This window comes from Bombyx mandarina, chromosome 04 (assembly GCF_030267445.1).
Source record: "Bombyx mandarina strain Sakado chromosome 04, ASM3026744v2".
In the NCBI taxonomy this organism is placed as follows: Eukaryota; Metazoa; Arthropoda; class Insecta; order Lepidoptera; family Bombycidae; genus Bombyx; species Bombyx mandarina.
Genome location: NC_143211.1, coordinates 4,238,409 through 4,257,825, shown reverse-complemented (window position 1 = coordinate 4,257,825; position 19,417 = coordinate 4,238,409). Strand labels below are relative to the sequence as shown.

The window sequence follows — 19,417 nt, the reverse complement described above, 5'->3', positions numbered from 1 at the left end:
CTCGCTGACTTTAGAAGCAGTTTTTCGTGTTGTTCTCGCATCCGACCGGGTAGTTTATAAATCTGGCGCCAAAATGAATGAGTTCGCGTCATGTTTTTCTCGTGTCGATTATCGGAAAGCAACCGAACGCGTATCGGTAATGGGCATAAACGAGACTGTATTAAGCATTCCTCCGAACGGTTGACGGGAAACAATTTCCATTGAAAGTTGTTCCTCATTCATTGGACATGGTGCTGATTTAATGTGAATTTAATTCGCTTTATCAAACTTTAAATGAAATGAGCTGACTTTTTATGTGAGTCCACCTTGAGATGATTCGCTCGGGATGTTTAATAATAAGTTTATAAGAATAAAGTAGTATTTTTGACGAATGTTCCGATACTAAATTTTGGGTTGTACAATATCGGTAAAACAAATTTAATTTACATATTTTTTGTTCTTGAAAGCAAACCAGGGTACCGAATATTGAACCGTAACTTGATTTAATTATAGGATAATATTTGATTATTGATTGGAATCTTTCACTGATAAACAAGATCGCCATACTATTGGGATTCCGTTGTTTCAACGGATTTATAAAAGAGTGGGAAAGGCGTTATAAAGTGTGAAACTCGAACTTTCAGACGGGTATCGGTATTCATATTTGGACTCCGGTAATGACTTAAGTTTGAGTGGGTCGTGAGATCATTCTACGCAATATAAAAATTTTCAAAATTTACGTGAACATTAGTTCAGAATTTCAAACGGAAATCCAAAACGAGTAATTCGAGATGATAACTTTATTGAAAGAATTAGTGAAGTCTGAAATTTAATTCCAAAATTAAACCCATATTTACTGAATCTACGCGTATTTTAATTGGAGTTCCTAAAAAGTGTGACCTGTCCTTCTGCATTTCACAGAAGACAAAGACCGACTTTTGAGCCTGGTATTGTCGATGTCAATATGTTACAACTGCTTATTAAGCACACCCCGTGACTTGAAACTGAAGCTTTAAGAGTTCACTAAGACTTCAACCTTATATGTTATAGTGAGCGGTGGAATTTTGATCGCGATATCATTGGGGTCTGATTGAATTTGAACACAATTCGTCCGTGAATTTGTGGCTACATGAGCTATTAATAAAACACAAATAAAAAATTCGTCAATTCATACCTCTATTAATTTATTTCTTCTAAATTCAGCACGGTCACTAATACCCTACTCGACTTAATTAACCCTTAAGAGTCTATTATAAACTGACGATGAACAATGGTCAAACCAAAAAAAGAACCACTCAATGTCACGTCTTAAACTGAGAACTTTGGACAGATTCATGCTTTTTATGGGAGCTTTTGTGCGTTTTTTCTCACAGCTTAAGAGGCATCTGAAGGAGCACGACTCGGTAACGCACAGAGAGATGTTATCGCCATTACAGGACCGAGAGGCATCGCCCACAGACATTTCGACACGTCCCGGTACGCTCAAAACCCTACTAAATTTGTTATTTTAGGCCAACGATTATGCTTTATCATCAAACATCTGATACATTTTCGACACAACCCCAAATTAAGGCATTATTTTGACATTTCGCTCGATGCGTAACATTCACGTACGTAATCATTAGAGCGACGTGTGATGTCACAAAAAATAATCCAAAAACATTCCTCGATAAAGACGTCTCACAAGAGACCGGCGGTTTCCCACGACGGCTACCCAGATAAGAGTCTTATGTTTTTGCAGCGTCATAACCGCGCATTGCCGTCGGCGCTTCGTCACCTGCGGACGCAAAGTTGATATAAGACGCCAATAAATGTCACTTTTTATGAGACGGTCGGCTCGTGGATTCATGTCACGTGCGAGCGCGCCGTAAGATTTGTATCGAGGCATGTTCGCCACCCTGGCTGGTCCGTCGCGCGCCATTCTCTCACGCGGCCGCGCTTGCGACGAGACCTCTCCTCGCGCTAATCTCGTCGACAATCGACTATTAACGCCCGAGGCGAAACATTTTCCGACAATGCTCTCATTAGCCTCACAAAGGTCATTAAATCTCGGAGAGCGTTGTGCAGGTATTGTAACAACGTCACGTACAACAAGAGCGCTAACGACGTGTGGAGGATCTCGGGGTAGCGGAACCAATCCCGTCCAAATGCCATCCGTCCGTTCTTTCATCAATGTGTCTACACGTTTGGGCAGAAAGGGCCAACGGTCCGGAATCGTTGTTATCTTCGTTCTTCGATCATCGATCGCTATTATCCTATTTAAAAGCCTCTCGATTTGTTCTTAACTTTTTTTTTCCATTTCATTCTCCTGTCCGACCGTTTCAATCCGGAGCCTCAACAATGGGCAAGTTAAGAAAGATGTTTAAGTGTTTAGTTACGCTGTTTTTTCACAATTTTTCAATTTAAACGCAGTCGTGTCGATGAAGGGCCGGAAGGTGTCGTTACGCCACATTACCAATACTAATAAAGACGAAAACACAATGGATAATACACACGTCGTAAAATTTTTACTTTTACTCGCATTGCCAGATAAACATCTGCCATAACGGAATAAAATTCGTATTGTACTGAGTTGATCGTATCTCTGATGGTTACCTGATGAGATGTGAACAAAAATGATTTTTAATTACGCTAATAAAAGATATATAAACAATCCACAAACTCTTCGCTTTATCACAAACGTAATCATTAAAGTGAATTCCGGTTAACGTATTAATTGGTGAAGAGCTGATCGGGTCTGGCAGAGGGGCGTCGGTCGGACCCACACGAAGCGTGAAATCGCGGGGAGCGGGTGCCTCACCTGGCCACCAAGGACCATCTTATTATTTGTTGTCTCACATCCTCCATGCTCGTAAATTTTCACGTCAACGTGTGCGATGATCGTGGAAAAAACGAGGTCGACAATGCCTTTTCACACCGAAATGCAGACATAAAGACGACTGGCAAGGTCTTAGCGCGTCCAAGTATAATGTCCGGCTGGTCCGCTCGTAATGTGCGTGAAAAATTTTTCGTCGTAATAAATTCGGATTGTAATGGCTGATGGCGATTGGTTTGATATTTTAGTTGCATTTTTTTTTGGTCGATCTTAACAAAAATAATAATAAAGCCTCTTGAAGAATTTAATGCATCGATCGAGACTGGTTTTGGCATTAACCGATGATCATGGCTACCACCTACAATTCTTAATGTAATCTTGTGACATTATTGGTTGTTTCATGTGGTCGCAGCGTGATAAATAAATTTGTTTATCGTCTTGTTGAAGTTTTTATATTTGTAACAATATCTTTATGTGTTTTCGAAGGTTCTACGTGTGGGGTGGTTGCGGTGATTTTTTAAACAAAATGATGTCGCAGCTCCAAGACCGTGCGTTACAGAATTAAATGAGTCCGGTGTAATGCGTCGGCAATGAGCCGGAGATTTCAATGAAGAACTTACAATAAGCCGATCTATACTATAATCGTGCATAAAAATGTAAATGGATTCAGAATGTGCCACTTTCATAAGCTTAAATGTTCCAAGCGAAATAACTTAAAATAATGTCCGATACCGAGAGTTTTTTTTTTTTTATAATTAATTCTATTTCAAATTCTCATCTTACCTAATGATTATTTTAAGCTTCTGTAATACGCACCAATCAAATAAATATCTTTTTTTTTTAACCATTTGGTTATAATACTCCGCGTCGTTCATAATGATCAGGCTTAAAAAAATCTTTGTATTACAACAGAGTGTAATTAGATTTTTTCCTGCAGATTACATTTGTTTTGATTCAAAATTCTTTTACATTTCGATTTCCGTGTGAAATCATAAGTTACATCAGTCTAATGTTTTCAGGGTTGGCAGCAGTATCTATGTTATTAAGCCTATGAGCAAGGACGATTGCTTTACGTTAGGTAATACTCGTAAAAAAAAAGAAATCGCATCACCATGTTAGAAATCAATACGTTCAAAACCCAAGTTTTACGGCGTAGCTGTCCAATAACGAAGAAGGACTTCTGATTCTGACGTCACAGGCTCGCCGCCATTAGAGCGAGAGATAACACAAAAAGATATTTCCGCTACGCTAGGTAGTAGCGCCAAAGGGGCATTTGGTTTTTTGAGTTTTTTTTATTTTTTTTTATTGCATGGGTGGACCATCTCACAGCCCACCTGGTCTTAAGTGGTTACTGGAGCCCATAGACATCCACAACGTAAATGCGCCACCCACTTTGAGATATAAGTTCTAAGGTTTCAAGTATAGTTACAACGGCAACCTCATCCTTCAAACCGAAACGCATTACTGCTTCACGTCAGAAATAGGCAGGGTGGTGGTACCAACCCGCGGGGACTCACAAGAGGTCCTACCACCAGTAAAATTATATCAGCGTACTGCAATTAGCTTGTGCTAGTTTTAAGGGTATATTGTAAGCCCGCACGGTTAGGTACCACCATCCTGCCATCCTGAAGGGACAGCTGCCATGTAAAATACTTGAGTCTTCGACCTTGTACAGGCCGAGATGGGTGACGACATTCACATTATGATGTCTATGGAGTTAGGAAATCGTGAAGACAGTGAGCTCTCTCCATCAAACAAAGTAATAAAAAAGATTTCTCTTCCTTAACCACCACTATTTGAGTTATACGATGTTGTCATTTTATAACAAGCTTCTCTTTTTGAACTTTTCTTTCTTCCGTTTCTTGATGCCGTTACAAATGTTTAATGCGAAGCCTCCCTCTTACTCTTTTTCATGAGACGCAATCGCTCAAAGTGAACATATATTTAAGTTAGTCGCCGAACCAGTAAACAATATCCAATTAAGATGGCATTTGTTATCTTTTTGCCGCATGTCCGCTAATTGAAAGTACGTCAGTGACCAGTTTAATTGGCTTAATGTAATCTTCACTCCTATCGAATTATAGCCCAAACAGTTTTAAAAGCGAGCGGTAATTCTAAAAAAACTAGTATTTTGGTTGAATTGAACTAAATAAAATGGATGTGTATATTTTTTTTTTGTATTTCCGTAACCACCGACAAAGGACGAAATGCCAGGGCCGTATTATTAATTACTGTTAACTATCCGAATGCAGAAACTTGCATTTTTTCCGACTTTAAAAAGTATATTAAGCGGGTTTATGTTTAGAGTTAAGCCGCTGACTCGAGAACTGAATGAAGTGACAGTTTTAAACAATGCCTAAAATGTTTTATCGAAACTATTTATCATGAATCCTTTTTTTTTTCAGTTTGGCTAACCTAGTACAAAGCTACCAGATTTATCGATCCCATTTTATTTTCTTTATACTTAGCTGCTTTAGCCCTCAAAACCTTTTTACTTTCCTTTTAATTCTAGTATAAAGATTTAAAAAAAAAGTGTAAGAAGCACCCTTGGGATTTTTGTTTCTGGCAAATGTGACTCTATCATATGTAACTATTTTTCCGAAATCTGCAGCGGTAATCCAATGGAACGGACGGTCTTTGAATAATGAGGTTCAGAGATTTTGAGAATAATACATACCTACTCGTTAAAAAAAACTCAACAACGCCAAGCTCGATGTGCTTATTAGTAGCTCTCTAATCAGATGGATGTGCTCGATTGATTGAAATGAAGAAACATTGAAAAACAACTGCCGATGAAATTCCATAAAAAAACATAGCAATCTCTTTTTTTTTAATGTCACTGTATGTAGAAGTTCATATGGTTCTAATGGTAAGTAGTTACCATAGCATAGACATGTGTAAGCTCACAAGCATAGCCAAGCCCTTCTCTACTACTAAAAGTAAATCTCAAAATGATGAACATTACGAACTCACCTCTCTTCATTATAGCACTGGAATGAGGATTACTGCTCTTAACAGATAGACTGGAGCAGTTCCACCGATGCCATCGGAACTGATGCTGACACTCCTTGACCGCTAACTGAAGACCCTCAAAGGCTATGGCAGTTGTATCCGGTGCTTCGTGGCAAACGGATCTCTGCTCTCTGGTCAAACCTCCAACGAGACGGCACGTTAGTGCAGCGTTGAGCTTCGGGTGGCCTAAATACATATTGTCTCGCGTGCTAGAAATAAATCAACACAAAAAAAAGTCAGAATCTTGTCATTTATCTACATTAAAAAAAAATTGCTAGATGGGTGGACGAGCTCACAGCCCACATGGTGTTAAGTGGTTACTGGAGCCCATAGACATCTACAACGTAAATGCGCCACCCACCTTGAGATATAAGTTCTAAGGTCTCAGTATAGTTACAACGGCTGCCCCACCCTTCAAACCAAAACGCATTATTGCTTCACGGCAGAAATAAGCAGGGTCATCACTCACAAGGTCCTACCACCGGTAAACTAATATTTAATTTAGTCTTCTTAATTATTAATTATTAAAGGTTTCTCTTCGTACAGTTTGGATGAATGAATTTTTTAACTACCCGCATTTTAGTTTTTAACATTTTTGGATATTTATAGCATAGTTTTGTTTTGCTATTTATAAATAAAAAACAAAGATGCTGATTTGTGACGAAAAAAGAAAGATTTACTTGTCTATTCCAATACTCTAGATAACTACACATCTAAAAAGATAAAAACTTCGTATTTAAATAAATTAACCATTGGCGGAAATCTTGTTTTAGATAAATATTAAATACTTCATAAGCATAACTTAAAATCCACTTTAAATGTAAATCTAAATTGAATTTAAGCTATCAACTGCAAATATCTGCAAAAGTTTATTTAAATAATAGATAATAATATAAAGTATTTTGTTATTGCGCATTCAGCAGTAAATAGGAGTTTCAAGAAAATAACTGTTTTTCAAATTTCACTAATTACCATAGGTCGTGGTCTAAAGGATAAAACGCCCGGAGGTTTCGCATCAACTGATGTAACGATGTTCGAATCCCACAGGAAGGTACTAATTTTTGTGATGAAATACGTACTTGACATATATTCACAATTGAACGGTGAAGGAATAACATCGTGTAAAAAAAATCAAATTCGCAAAATTTTTTATTTGCGTAAAGACTGATTGGCAGGACGTCTTGTGAGTCCGCACGGGTAGGTACCACCATTATGCTTGTTTATACTGTGAAGCAGTAATACGTTTCGGTTTAAAGGGCAGAACAGCAATTGTGCTGTTTGAACTGATACCTTAAAACTCATGTCTCAAGGAAGGTATTAAAGGGGCAGTATTTACGTTGTAAATAGATGCCTATGGGCTCCGGTGTTCACTTTACCAGGAAGGTCATAAGTTCGTCTACCCATCTTTTTTTTATTGCCCTTGTAGTTACACGAGCACATGGCCCGTCTGATGATGAATGGTTACCGTCGCCCATGGACTTGAGCAATGCCAGGAGCAGAGCTAAGCCGCTGCTTACCTAAAGCTGCCTCTAAAGCAAAAAAAAGAATACGCCCTATGTAATTTTGGACCCTCTTCGGAAAGTAGTGCTGGGCTTCAACTTTTAAAACAAGCACATTATCGACTAATTTATCGTACAAAAGCATTGGATATTCCTTCTAATTGTGAAACAGAGAACGTCTTTGCGAGAAACAAATAAAAACCACAGCCGACGCATAAAATAAACTTTAAAATAATTAAAGAACACGCCAATAAATAAAACGTTTTCTAAAAATTATTAAACTAATTGGACGCTTTATTGTAATTAATGTCAACGTAATTAATTTATTCTTAAATATGATTTTATCTTGAGCGTTTAGAAATAGTTTGTGGTCTATTTGTTTTAGGTTTGTTTAAATTATGACTTAATTATTTTTTTGGAATACGACAAGACTGGTTTTTTTCCAATGTATTAATGAGGCATGCATATTAAGACGATATGGCTAATAAAGACATTAGTCAGGTCATTGAAGAAAGTACTGGAGTTACAAGATCAGACAAGATATACAATAGGATAAAATATTACTATTAAATTTTACCCTGGCTAATAGGAAACAGTAGCAAAAGGGGATTATTACATGATATCTAAGTTGCGAAATATTATATTATAGATAAAAGCAGAAAAAAACAGTATGAGTGGATGGCAAAGGCAGTAAGTACTTGAACGTGAATTCGTCGAATATTGTATGTATCTTCAGCCCTTTGTTGCCCACAGGTGGGCATAGGCCTCCCCTGTTTTATGCCATAATATTCGATCTTGTTTCGAGATTCAATATTTAAATTCTTCAATATTTTGATATCTATGTACTCCGATAACGATTTAAACAAACATTTAGAGTCATTCGCAAACAGCTTTTATTAATTTCAAATGCCGTTAATCCAATTTGAACATTTATCATATCTCTAAATTAGATCACAGAATATTCACTATTCTATTGACAGAAGTTCACAACCTATATAGTGTAAATTATTCATCGAAATATCGAATGCCTTATAAAATAAGTAACTATCTACTTATCTAAAGGATTTCTATTTTTAAGCTATTGCATAGCTTTTATCGCGGGCTTTGAGCGCGGCCACCGAATCAAGAAATTCCGTAACGAAAATAAAACTTAACACCCCAACTCCGCCTACCATGTAGCTCGCGTTCAACACATTCACCCGTTGCGCTTGTGTAGTGTTTGTGAATAAGAAGTGGCGTGACGTCGCACTGCATGCGTATCATGAAAATTCTGCCCATCTCTCTCTTGCGCGGTCTAGCTTATGAGTGTGAAGGGGGACAGTTAATGTTTTGCTTTTGTTAATGTTTATAAATATAGCGCGGTCTTATTTTAATACTGTTTTAAAATTTAATTATTATTGTCTAATTATAATTGCAGAAGTAGATAGAAAATGCTATGCAATAGCGGCAGTCCCCGAGTGCCACACGTGTTTTTATTATTAGTTTTTTGTTGCTGTTATAGTCTGTCTTACTTATTACAAATACGTTATTGTTTTTTTTTAAATATGTTTTATAATAATTTTTTTCAGAAGGTACCTCGTTAAGTGATTTGAATCCCTCAATGCTTATGTTCGGTTTTCCATTTGTCGTGTTGAAGGTAGTTTGATTTTGTTCCTTTCTAGTGGCGAATATTTTTATCATTGTATGCTTGTGTGATATCTGAATTAATTATATTTGTAAGTAGCTTAATCATTTACACTAAATATAAAAACAACTTTAAAATTGCAAAGATTTTACATTAGTTTTTCTTATATTCTATTAAACAAAGTGTACAAAGTGTGTGTTACATTTAACAGCTAATTCTAAATATCACACGGCAAACACAAAACAAAGATTAACATTATGAATTATTTTACTATTTTGAGTCACACCATGAGAACGAGTACGTAGGTATAATAACAGAAGAATTATGGCATATATCAGTGAATCTCGTGTGAGACGCGTTGATCTGATGGAAAACACGAAACGTGACCAGACATGTCTTTTTATTTTATTTTAGTCTTTGACACTTCCTGTTTACGTTCTAATGGTGAAATGAGCGCGAGCAATGTCATAAATTGAGATAAACATTTACATAAAGTGGCGTCCGCGTACATCAGTTTTTTGTTTTCCGTTCGATTTTATTTTGTAGTAAGTATTCAAGAAGCGGCCGTAATTGGTACTTGAAGAAATTGTATCGATGATAATTATGAATGTTTATTTTTATTTTGTGAGCGATCTGCTTACGGTTCACGGCTCGCCTAATATGTTACGGGGTTGGGAGCTATAAATGTTGCATATTGATTACCGCCGCAAATATTGCATACATAGTCATCACTATTCACATATTAATATCCATATATATATAAAAGTCGCTGTGTGTGCGTGTTTACCGACCGATTTCGCTGAAATTTTCAAGAAATCTTTAGATTGCCCTAGCGGGTGATCCTGTGTGGAAAGATAGCAATCAGGTCATAGTGAAATCAAAGATCAGCCAGAAATGGCGGGATTGACTAATACATAAGATTGGCGGTGGAGCCCCGTGAGCTCACATACTCACTCGGTTACGTTGGCATAAACCCATAGGTAACCAGCATACAGCATAGGTATGAAAAATAATGTGCAATCGTCGAGTACCCACCCCACTGGTATTCAATGACATTATAGCATTATAATCGTCACTCGACTTGAAACATGAATCTAAAATGCCAAATGTACAACGGCCGTCTCAGTCTATAAAGAGATAGAGAAGAAAGCCGATATTGATTTTATTTTCGAACTTAAGTAATACTCGGACGTGTCACTATGGAAGTACTAAGTACAAGGCGTGGCGCGCTCTATATAATTTCGTACAAATATACATTTCTTATCATCAACCTGTACCGAGCACAAACGAGAGAACATTTCATTTGTATACAGACAATGTTTATAACTAGAAATAGCTTTTTGTATAGAGTTCCGTATCAATATATATTTTTTCTCCTACCTACGTCGAAAGTTCGGTTTTCCTCCCGCTGTACAGGGAAGAAAGTCTAACTTTTCCTGCCTGGGTACAAGTGCGCATGCGCGTTAGTGTCTACGTCTGCTCTCACGCAACTCCGCTTCTCCGCCATTGTTGTGCTCGGGTAATTTGCAATATTGCATTTAGTGTTTTTACAATGTCGAACTTTCGGCCGAAATGTCCTACTTTTCTCGCTTGGTGCACATACTATGAATATTAGATAAAAATTGGTTACAGCTATTTATTATCTTCTTCTTCTATCTTCTATACATATACCTAGTCAGGTCATAAATTCTGTCACATGTTTAATGTAAAATAATTGAAACAAGTTTATTCGTTATGTAACCATTCATATACCAAAATGAACTTAACAAAACATAGATTCTTATGACACTAAAGTTTATTCAAAATTACCTCTGTGATTTTGAATACAGGCCTTCAATCTGCGCGGCCAGTCGTCTATCGCAGCACGAACGAGGTCCATGTCAATATCGGCGGCTGCCTTAATCAAGGATGTCTTGAGTGACTCCAAATTGGGATGAGGCTTTGAGCACGCCTTTTCCTCCAAGTGTTGCCATATCTTGTAATCTAACGGATTCAAATCTGGACTGGAGGAGGGCCAGTCTTCGTGCCGGATGAAGTCGATTTCACGCGCCGCCAGCCAGTCTTGTGTGCTCTTCGCTCTATGAGCTGGCGCCGAATCTTGTTGGAATACCCAGTGCCTGTTATTGAACATGGTATGAGAAATAGGTTCCACAAGGTTCGTCAGGACTGTATTTTGATACACAACTGCATTCGTTTTTACACCTTTCTCACAAAAATGTACCTCTGTTAAGCCCCAATAAGAAACTCCCAACCATACCATGAGCGATGATGGAAAATGACCTCGTTGGACACGCGGAATACGGTTGCTCGCTTCTTCACTACTGTGTGCGTACACCTTATCATTTTGTTTGTTGTAGCTCTCTTCTACGGTAAAAATTTTTTCATCAGAAAAAGAATTTCCCGATATTTTTTTCCCGCGTACCGCTTCAACAAAGCGCGGCATCTCTTCAGTCTCAGGTCCATTACACGAGAATTCAAACGATGTCCTGTTTTTCTTCGATATGCCCGAAGCCCTAAGTCTTCATTTAACACCCTTTTCACCGTGGTTCTGCTTAACCCCATCTGAAGGGCCAACAGTTTCTGCATACGTTTGGGATTTCTTTGAATTCGCGCCTTCACAGCTTTTATCAGTGGTGGAGTCCTAACAGACCGAGGGCGACCACTTCTTGACCTGTCATCTACACTAGTCTTCATTGTATCGTTTGATGGTACGATAAACGAATCTTTTGGTTATATTCAGATTTTTCAGTATGTTAAAAATTTGAATTGGCGCGTAACCGCAACGATGCAACGCAATAACTGCAGCACGGTCTTCTTTAAGCGTCCACTCCATATTTAAAAATGAGTAAAATTCTAAAAGTATACATTTTTATTTTCGTGAACAATTCGAAATTCGAATTCAATAAACTTTTTTGTGGCCAGCATTCTAAAAGAAAAGTTTTTACTGTGTGACAGTACTTATGACCTGACTAGTTATATATAAATGAATTGCTGTTCGTTAGTCTCGCTAAAAGTCGAGAACGGCTGGATCGATTTGGATAATTTTGGTCTTGAATTATTTGTGAAAGTCCAGAGAAGGTTTAAAAGGTAAATATGAAAATGCTTGGACTTAAATAAAAATAACAATTTTGTTTTTCCTTTGAAATGTTCCCCGTCGGATGGATTCCTTTTGTTTGTATTAAGTTTATTTTATAGAAAAGTTTAGGTCTTTTATTTATCGATTGAGGCACTACGAAGTCTACCGGGTCAGCTAGTTGCTTATAAAAAAATCTTTAAGCTAGTCCTAAACTCATTACTGTTGGCAGCTTGGTAGCAATGACTGTGGAATGCAGTTTTATTAACAATCTTCGTTCCACTAAAGAATGAGACAGAAAATAAACGTAATTTACACCTAAGCATAATTAATATTGAAAATCAAAATCAGACAACAGACTGTAATAATTTGTACAATAAGCCCTAAGTTGCGGTGTTCTAAGCAATATTCAGAGTGATCTATTCAAATAGACCAAACATTTAAGTGCTTTATTGAATACTAGCGACCCGCCCTCGCTTCGCTTCGGAAACATTAAAACACACATGAAATCAAAAAAATAAAATAAAAAAAAAATTTAAAAAAATAGCCTATGTTCATCAGGGACAATGTCGGCTTCTAATGGAAAAAGAATTTTTCAAATCGGTCCAGTAGTTTCGGAGCCTATTCGAAACAAACAAACAAACAAATCTTTCCTCTTTATAATATTAGTATAGATATAGATTGAGGTAGAATGAATATATGTATATATATATGTATATATATAAATTTGTTGCAATACGAATGGAACGCATATCCGTATGTGTATTTAAATTTTGTGATTAAATTCCGGAAAATACGAAATCATTATTTTAGATTCTCTTTGACTCTAGACTTTACTTGTCCAAAAGAATACATTAGTATTTTTTTATTGCGTCATTATCGAATTCACAGTTTTTCTTTACTACCTATTCGTTGGTAAGAAGCTATATCATGTACGCCCGGATGGTTAGGTGAGCTCACGGGCTTAACCTGAGATGATTTGCTAACACTAGGCCTAGCAAGAGCAGTGCTTCGCAGAATTTACCACTAGATTGGAATCGCGACCCACTGAGAAGAACCTGCGAGTAACCTGTGGGCGGTGAACTTACAGTCTACCTAGTATTCAGTTTTTTTTATCAGAATCCATGGACATCACAGCTTGGATGTGGCAACCTATGTAACAGAGGTTGAATATACGCAGACCAAGGTCAATGAACTTGTGAGACGTCAGGACTAATAGTGACGAGACTTGTAATATTTGTTACCTTACCAGCTTGAAAGCTTCATTATATGACATAAAGCTTCAGGTTCGTCGTTTGTGAGCCAATAAAAAGTTTTTGGACGCGGAACCCCAACGATTGTAAGAACTAACAAAAGTTAAACACAGTTTTCCGGCTTTACATAACTGTGAGTTATCGCATCTTCCCACGGTCGCCGGTATGCGAGTACTTAATTCGATGAACTGCACTGTTGTTAATGTTCCAACAGGATCTAAGTTATTAATTGTTTACGTAATTACTACAAGCTTACAGCCTTATTTAAAGTCACATAAGTGAGAAGTCTGAAATCTCGTTTGGGGCGTTACGTAGTAATCTGCCTTAGTTTTACTTATACTCTATCTTCTTAACTGGCGCCATGTCGATTTCATTTTTAGTTAAAGATGGCGCGAAACTTCCATATTCAACATTTTTGGACAATGTTCGAAATTTAAATTAAATATGACAGAAATGATGGCCTCTTTTTGACTAAATAAAAAAATTTTAAAAAGCAAAAAAAATCAGCATCTTCCTATTCATTTACGAGTATAAATCTAATATCAATAATTCCTAAGTAAATTGAAGAACATAAATAGACAGACGAAACTATTCTTTATTTTAATTTATTTTATGTACCTACTATTTATAAAAACATCTTTCCGATGTGAGACTATTTTATGTGAAGCAGAAATGAAAATTAACGTGATAATTACGGTAAAGATTTTCCTAAGGCATATAGAATGACTTAGAACGAACATAAAAAAAAAATATTCAAACGAATCTCTCATTCGAAGTACTTACATTCTTCTGCGTTCTTCTAATATTCATGGCGTCGTACAAGAAATTTCTCGTACATCAATTAAACGAGTATAACGTTTGAAAAAAAAAAAACTTTTAAAACGATTCGTTACGATCATTACCATTCCGATTAAATATGGAATACGTTCTGAGATTAGTGGAAGTCGGCTAACGGCCGCGAACAGGTCTTTAAACCCGAATGATCCAATTAAAATCGCCGCAAAACTTAATAATTGCTTTAAAAATACCGCGTGGCAAGATAAAAACAATAATTTCGTTCTTCAAGAATTACGACGCGATGCTAAAAAAAAAAAAATTTAAAAATAATAAATCCGAAGTTGCCGCTCCGATGAAACGCGGTGATATTCATTCAGTAAAGTTATTTCAATACAAATTACAGCTACTTGCGTTGCTTCACTCCGCGTGCCGACAATTCTGCAAATATTTTACTCTTCTCTAACACTCGGGATTCGAAATGCCAGCTCGTGTGGCCGTAGAAACGAAAATCAGCCTTAATACATACCGTAGAAACACGAGAATCCTGTGCGTTTCACGGAAATTTAAGATGTTTTTATTGTGGTTACGACCGACTTGATTGAAATTCCGTGTACCATTAACGTATATGTAGTAGATGGTAGCTATTTATTATATTACACGGTAAAGAGTTATGTACTATGTACAAGCTCAAGATGAAGTATCTTGCGACTCAAAAATAGTCGAAACAGTAAGAAAAAAAAACGGGTAATATTAGTCAAAATTTTGTTCACAAAGGGTATCTGAAACCCAACTTTTTTATTATTTTATGGCATCTTTTATCTTTTACCGGGTCCAGATTTTAGTTCGGAGTCGCTACCTATATCAAAGCTATTTCGTATCCGAGATCTGAGTGAACTTGTTTTTATCTCAATCTTGTGTTTCCCACATCAACAACACAGGAGAAAATCGTAACTTGTCTTTTTTCGATATGGAATTTTTGTTTATTACTATTTTTTGTTTATTTATTATTTAGATGTTAGAAAATAAATGTTGATGAGTGCAAAAGATACTTGTCACTTCAGTTTTATATCTTAAGGATAAGTAATTAAGGAAATTCTAGTTCTTTCATATATTAAAATTATTAATAATTTTCCAAAATATTTTTCATTCAATTTGACAAACATCACCGATGCTATGTTGAAATAATGATATTATTTATCCCCCATTTTAACTAATTGCATGCAGGTTCAAGAATTTAATTTATTAATGAATTAATAAAACTTTTCCGCACATCACTAGTACATCTCAGCACTTGTTAGTTTTTTAAGGCAAGTATCAGTCGTCTTCTTGGTGGATAAAGTATCAATGAGTGTCAGCTCGAATAGAAACCTTGTTCCAATGAAATAGGAAAAAAAAAGAGCGAAAATGTACTGAAGCACTAGAAATACCTACATACAGTTCATCATTACGCTACTAGAAGAAGTAAAATATTCAAAGTAGTGTAGTCAGTACATCAATTATTCGACGAACAGGAGTTGTCGTGGTTCGTTCACACTCCCCGTCCGCATTAACATACCGCGCGAGTAAATCTCCCCGCTATTGGGTGGGCCGGAACGATTGTCACCTTTTAAATTTGCATTCATTACCATTCATTATTCAGAGCGCGTCATTAACTGATAATAATATAAAGTGCGATTATACATGCCGATGTTTTGTTAATTTTTTTATTCTGTAGTCGCTGGTGCTGTGCAACTTGTTGAGCACGGTTAAATCTTGCTTTTATTATTTTAGACGATTGAAATATATTAGTTTTCGTGGTAATACACAACTATAATGTTATTCCTACATTTGAATATTTTGTTGACTACCGTCAAAACTTTATTTACAAAAAAATGTGAAGTTTACGTTTTTTGTTACACAAAAAAGAACTCGCAATGTTTTGAGGTCTGGCACTTTTTGAGAGTATGAAATACGATAAACCAAACTTATTTATTTTATTGCTTACATGGGTGGACGAGCTCACGGCCCACCTGGTGTTAAGTGGTTATCTAAGCCCATAGAAATCTACAACGTAAATCCTGCCACACACCTTGGGAAAAGAGTTATAAGTTATCAGTTTTAAGAGTACATTAGATTAAGGGCTTTTTAAAATTGTTCCGTAATATTAATCATAAGTGAAGAAAATGTTATTACTACATACTTTAGTTTTTGGTGGCAGGCAATGGAATATTTAATACAAGTGAACTTCAATGAATTGCATTAAAAACATTTTTTCAACCATCTAAACTATTAACATATCAAAAGATTGTGTAATGTGAACGTATCTTTATGCTGGAATCATTGTAATCGCGTACTTAGCCTCTTTTGCATGATTAGGCGTCGTAATGTTTTCATTTTGTGTTCATTGTGAACGCCCCTGTTTGTCATGGGCTGGTTCTTTGTGACGTCAGTACTGGGCTTAGGGTTGTCGTTCTATTCACTAACAATATGATTCCAGTTTTTTTTAACATGTCGTTAAAAAGTTAATACTAAAACTGAGTAATAAATGTGGATTGAGATAAATGTTGTATGTTGTTTTATTTATTATTTCTGTTGGTATTTTTCTGGAAGCCAAACCACGCCTTTCTTAGAAATTAAAATATTTCAAAGTAAAGATTTAATAACTTTGTTAAGCTATTTATCCATTGTATTATATGGATTTTTTTACGATGTAAATTTCACATGTGGTATTTCATTAAGGTGCGCTTTTCAATTCACTGATTATGTTTAAATCGTGTTTTAACAGATATCCAAAATGCTTTTTTTATATTGGAAATAAGAGATATAAATAAGCGACACTGTTTTTGGTCTGAAAAAACAAACAATCGATTTTAATGACGTAGGTAGATTACTTTAACTTTTACATTGAGAATGTTCTGGAAATAACAATTTATGACGCTTTTATTAAATTTTCAATATTAATGGCTGCCATCACATATTTTAGATCGGATTTAACAAAACATTAATCGTTTCTTTCACTGTGTCCAGTTACTGAGTGAATTAAATACGTAATATAAATCACGGGTCCTCATTAAGGAACTCACCTTGCCATATTGAGTAAAAGAAACAGCAAAAAAATTACGGCCGCATGGAATGTCTCGGTCATTCTGTGTTCCCCAAGAAAAAAATTTTTTTTCATGTTGGCAACACCACTTGTCTTTTTCGCGGGCTCATTTTAACTTGTCACTTCGCTGTCGACCGCACTTTACATTCACTGTTGCCTTCGCATCGTTACCGATACCATGGTTTTCATATTAAAAAAAAAAAAAACTGCCAATTAAGCAAAACCGATAAGGATTTCGTGTGTTCCGTTGTGTTACAGTTCACGGTGTGTTTGTTATTCGCATTTGTTTAGTTCGGTTGTTGTGACCGATTTGTCGGCTCGATGCCGTCGGTTGTTGTAGCGCGTTCGGTCTCGCCTGGCGTTGCGTCAAGCGCGTGGGACGCAAGGCGTGCTCCTCGCGCCGCCCAGACGCCGACGAAAAAACTAGAGGGGCGTCTTCGGACGGCCCCACCTACTCGCTATATCCTCGCGCACATTTATTATTATTTCGGCAAAGTTTCGATGTTATTGGTGATACGCGGTCGTCTGCACACAATGAACTCTCGTTAGACAGTGACGCCGTGGACGCGATCCCTCTGCCTATAAAACGTCGCCCCCGTTCTATTGTTCCCGGTCACGAGACGCGTTCCCGTGGCACATGTCAAGGGATTCGGACATCGTTTCAAGCAGGCATTGAATGCACTTAAAACCAATAACGATCGACAAAACTTAGTTAAAAATGGAAAGTAAACATGGATAAGTGAAGCCACACGATTGAAAAAACCTTTAGAATTTTAGGAACTACATACTCTATGTATCAGTCATACAGTTGTTGTAAATAACATGGAAATTCCCAAATATATTTTATTGGGATACTATAATAATAAAAACTTTAATGATGACATTTGTCATTGATTGAAACGATTCAACAACAAATCGAGAGGGTTCAAATATTACAATACATCACAATGTAAACCCCTAAGGTTAAGGGTTGTCAATGAACCCTTCATTAGGGCTTAAAAATCGCAAGCACGTGGACGAATAAACATTTCGTTTTTTATTATTTATATTTTGAGCTCTAAGCTTCTAGGGGTGGAGTGTAAAATCCCGCGCTTCAAGGAAATAACCGATCAATGTCAAAAAGAAAAAATGTCGCATCAATTATTTCGTTTTTACAAAATGTTTTTAATTAAAAAGAAACAGGAGGGTTGATTTTTTTTACTAGTTTATCTTTCTCTGATCTGTTTTCATTTTTAGTATTCAATTTATTTTTCCTTCAAGTCTAAAATGGAACACACAATTACGCAATATCCATTAAGAAATTGACATACCTATCAATTTTACATACATTTGTTTTTTAAAAGACTATTTACGTAAAAATAACTATGAAGACAGTATAATGAAGGCTAAACAGTTTTTGCTACCATCTGAAGAGTTAACAGATTATTCAAGACCTATTTCAGATTAAGCACTTTAAAATTCATTATCATTAAAATTAAATGCTTACAAAATAACCCTTCGCCGTAACCATAAACAGGCATCTATCAGTACTGGTGGTCCCGCAGTAGTCGAAATTCGACTATAATTAGTTGAAATTATAAATTTGAACATTATCATGGTCCTATTGTTGAAGACTATTATACTTCTATAATCACAAATTTCGCCAAAACTACACTATAGACAAATAATATTAAAGATAAACAATATTAACTTATGCTTAATTTGACCACAGACTTTAAAAATAAAAGTTTGACAATAAACGAAGAGTATAATTATACATATAGGTACGTGTTGTGTCAAATACATGGTAGTTGATGTGAGTAATTGATTTAATGTATTATTAATGCATAATTTAAAAAAAATATTGCATTCTGCACTCCTCTATATTCTCTATAAGTGTAGGAAATTTCATACTCCTCCGTCTGTGTAATTTTCGTAAAAAGGGGTACAAAGTTTTTGCTTCACGTATTAATATATAGATTAATCATTCAGTGGACGTGCATACGAAGTGTGTTCGCTAAGTAAGTACATCTCAGTGTAGGCGACCGATCCTAAAACCGATAGATAGCTCCTGGTTTATTTTAGTTGGTCCTTTTTTAATTCTCTCGACCTAATCCGTAGCCTAACGGGCTATCTCAAATACACGCGGGCAGAAAATTCTACAACAGTCTTAGACTCCTATAAAGATCTAGGGCACCTATAAAATTCTTTATTCGGTTCTTAAGCTTACCATATATGAGGTTCCGGGCTGGCTACAGCCAGACCACAAATACAAACAATGATAATGGCAATGTGTCTACAACATCGTAACCGAGAGGTTTTTT

General features: G+C 36.3%; 1 protein-coding gene across 1 annotated transcript in view; it reads right to left on the bottom strand.

Annotated features, from left to right (window-relative positions):
• Wnt10 (Wnt oncogene analog 10) overlaps nucleotides 1-17,653 on the bottom strand; it is a 41,205-nt gene extending 23,552 nt beyond the window's left edge. The window contains exons 1-2 of the mRNA XM_028180021.2: nucleotides 17,095-17,653; nucleotides 5,768-6,015 (exon numbers count right to left, since the gene is read on the bottom strand). Of these exons, the coding sequence (XP_028035822.2) occupies nucleotides 5,768-6,015; nucleotides 17,095-17,189 (343 nt within the window). The 5' untranslated portion in view covers nucleotides 17,190-17,653. The remainder of the gene's footprint in view (nucleotides 1-5,767; nucleotides 6,016-17,094) is intronic.
• Nucleotides 17,654-19,417: the final 1,764 nt, after the last annotated feature.